Here is a 2601-nt window from a genome sequence, read left to right as displayed (position 1 = left end):
GCGGCCTGCTTCTCCACAAGTCAAGCCTGTCAGAAAACTGCAAGGCTACAGGACACCTGTGCCAGGCCTCCAGAAACCTGCCTCCTGAGGACGCGAAGCCACCTTTTCCCTCAGAAAAGACCATCAAGGAAATGAGGCAGGACGTTCCAGGCAAGGATTCTTCTGTGGGCTTCTGTCCCACACCGTGGGATATGTCAGGAGGCCAGAAAGGACTCCTGTCCCAGGGTCCGTGCTCTTCCATGTGCCCCCATGGCCTCCTGCGTCCCCCCAAGTGGCACCAGCTGCGTGAGGCCTCATTCGGGGAAGGGCTTGTAAACCCCAATATGCAAAGGCCTCCATGATTTGGGGTCATTTTCAAACAAAAGGGGGGGGTGTTATGCATACAGAAACGTAAAATCGAGGTGCTTGATGTCAAAGTAAATGGTTTTCAGAAGGAAGCTGCGCCCTCTGGCCTGTCTTCCTCCATGCAAGGCTTCCAGCCCCCGTCCTCCGTCTGAGCACCAGGCCTCCTGACCCCGGCGAGTGGGACGCAGCCCCACAACCACACGTGTCTGCTCTAGTTTTGAAATGAAATAAATGATTACGGAAAAGGGACTAGTTTCAGCCGATTCTGAGGCTTACAGTTTTGTACCAATTTTTTTGCTGCTCCTGGTGGGGGGTGGGGGGCGGGTACAGGGAGCCACCAGAGAGAAAATTCTGGCTTCTTCTTGTTGACCACTCAACTCTCCAACCACCATGTTATCTTGAAAAGCCAACATTTACCCCTCATTTTATTGCCCGGGATGGTTACTGCTCAATATTTACCAAGTAGCCATATCCAAATAAAAGTTGTTTGTACAGATCTTGCGTCCCCGCGTGTGTGCACCTAATCTCAGCTGGTCCGCCCGAGACCCCCTGAGCGCCAACCCTAGTCCCCCGCGCGGTCCCATTTCCGCTCCAACAAGATGAAAGAAACTATCATGAACCAGGAGAAACTCGCCAAACTGCAAGCACAAGTGCGCATTGGTGGGAAAGGAACTGCTCGCCGAAAGAAGAAGGTGGTTCATAGAACAGCTACAGCAGATGATAAAAAACTTCAGTTCTCCTTAAAGAAGTTAGGGGTAAACAATATCTCTGGTATTGAAGAAGTGAATATGTTCACAAACCAAGGAACAGTGATCCACTTTAACAACCCCAAAGTTCAGGCATCGCTGGCAGCGAACACTTTCACCATTACAGGCCATGCTGAGACAAAGCAGCTGACAGAAATGCTACCCAGTATCTTAAACCAACTTGGTGCAGACAGTCTGACTAGTTTAAGAAGACTGGCTGAAGCTCTGCCCAAACAATCTGTCGATGGAAAAGCACCACTTGCTACCGGAGAGGATGATGATGATGAAGTTCCAGATCTTGTGGAGAATTTTGATGAAGCTTCCAAGAATGAAGCAAACTGAATTGAGTCAACTTCTGGAGAAGATAAAACTTGAAGAAGTTACTGGGAGCTGCTATTTTATATTATGACTGCTTTTTAAAATTTTGTTCATGGATCTGATAAAATCTAGATCTCTAATATTTTTAAGCCCAAGCCCCTTGGACACTGCAGCTCTTTTCAGTTTTTGCTTATACACAATTCATTCTTTGCAGCTAATTAAGCTGAAGAAGCCTGGGAATAAAGTTTGAAACAAGATTAATAAAGTTCTTTGCCTAGGAAAAAAAAAAAAAAGTTGTTTGTACAGTAAGAAGTATTAAGTTGGTCACTTTTGTGATGTTAGCAGCTGGAACTGGCCCACACATCCTGAGAGCAGTTTCACCCAAACACCCAGGGGAGGGTCTGAGGGCCCAGCCCACCAGCCTTGCTCCTGGGGCAGCTGCAAGGGAGGCCGAGTTTGTCTCCAGGGCTTGGAGCCTGTGCCATTTCCACTTCAGTAAGGACAGTTTGAGTGCAAGTTCCAGAAACCAAATTCCCAGCTTAGGCAAAGCTGGGGGTGCACTAGCTGGGCCTGGGAGGCGAAGAGGCCCCCATAGACACAGTGGACCCCTTGCCCGGCCCTCTGTGCCATTCCCACTCTTCCTGACAGAGTGCCATCCTTCTCGCTTGCCACAATGCAAGGCACCCATCCATGACCCACAGTGGACCAGACCCTGAGCCCCAGCTCCCCCAAGTTCACTACAGTGGCCGTACCGCCCAGCCTGCCAGCACCTTCCAGTCCTGGAGGCCAGCTTCCTGTCTGTAGGGCTCTTCCCAAGCCCAGAGACCTTCCAGTCCCTCATCACTGGGTATCATGGGACCTGGGTCCCCATAGCCAGGGACCACCCCCAGGAACACTTGGCCATTCCTCCAGCCATGGGTCAAATTCTGTCCCTCCCTGCCCCCATGGTGGCACCATGTCAGGACGGGGCCAGCTCAGTCCTGCTGTTGCCTCCATGCCCGTGCCAGACATTATGCTCCCTCCTCCTGGGAACACGAAGGCCCAGTCCCTCTTGCACAGGAAAAACCCTTGTTAACCTTGCAAGAGATCTTTCTTGCCCCCTAGAGTTAATTACTCTCTCCTTGACTTGCCTCTGCTCCAGGGGTGTGTGCTGCTGTTGCAGAGTTGCCCCATGTGCCTCAGGGTCTCCCTG

The 2601-nt window shown here is 51.1% G+C and overlaps 1 protein-coding gene across 1 annotated transcript; it reads left to right on the top strand.

Moving 5' to 3' along the window:
* Positions 1-846: 846 nt before the first annotated feature.
* Positions 847-1699, top strand: LOC111158414 (transcription factor BTF3). The gene has a single exon (XM_022520412.1). It carries the CDS (start codon positions 945-947, stop codon positions 1431-1433), a length of 489 nt encoding a protein of 162 aa, XP_022376120.1. The 5' UTR covers positions 847-944; the 3' UTR covers positions 1434-1699.
* Positions 1700-2601: the final 902 nt, after the last annotated feature.

Source organism: Enhydra lutris, unplaced genomic scaffold (assembly GCF_002288905.1).
Source record: "Enhydra lutris kenyoni isolate GAN:26980312 unplaced genomic scaffold, ASM228890v2 scaffoldscaffold59, whole genome shotgun sequence".
NCBI classification, from domain to species: domain Eukaryota; kingdom Metazoa; phylum Chordata; class Mammalia; order Carnivora; family Mustelidae; genus Enhydra; species Enhydra lutris.
The sequence above is the reverse complement of the archived record's forward strand: the minus strand, read 5'-3'. Positions and strand labels throughout refer to the sequence as shown.

Excerpts from the sequence above, each read along its gene's own strand:
- LOC111158414 (XM_022520412.1), top strand. The coding sequence starts at position 945 with ATGAAAGAAACTATCATGAACCAGGAGAAACTCGCCAAACTGCAAGCA.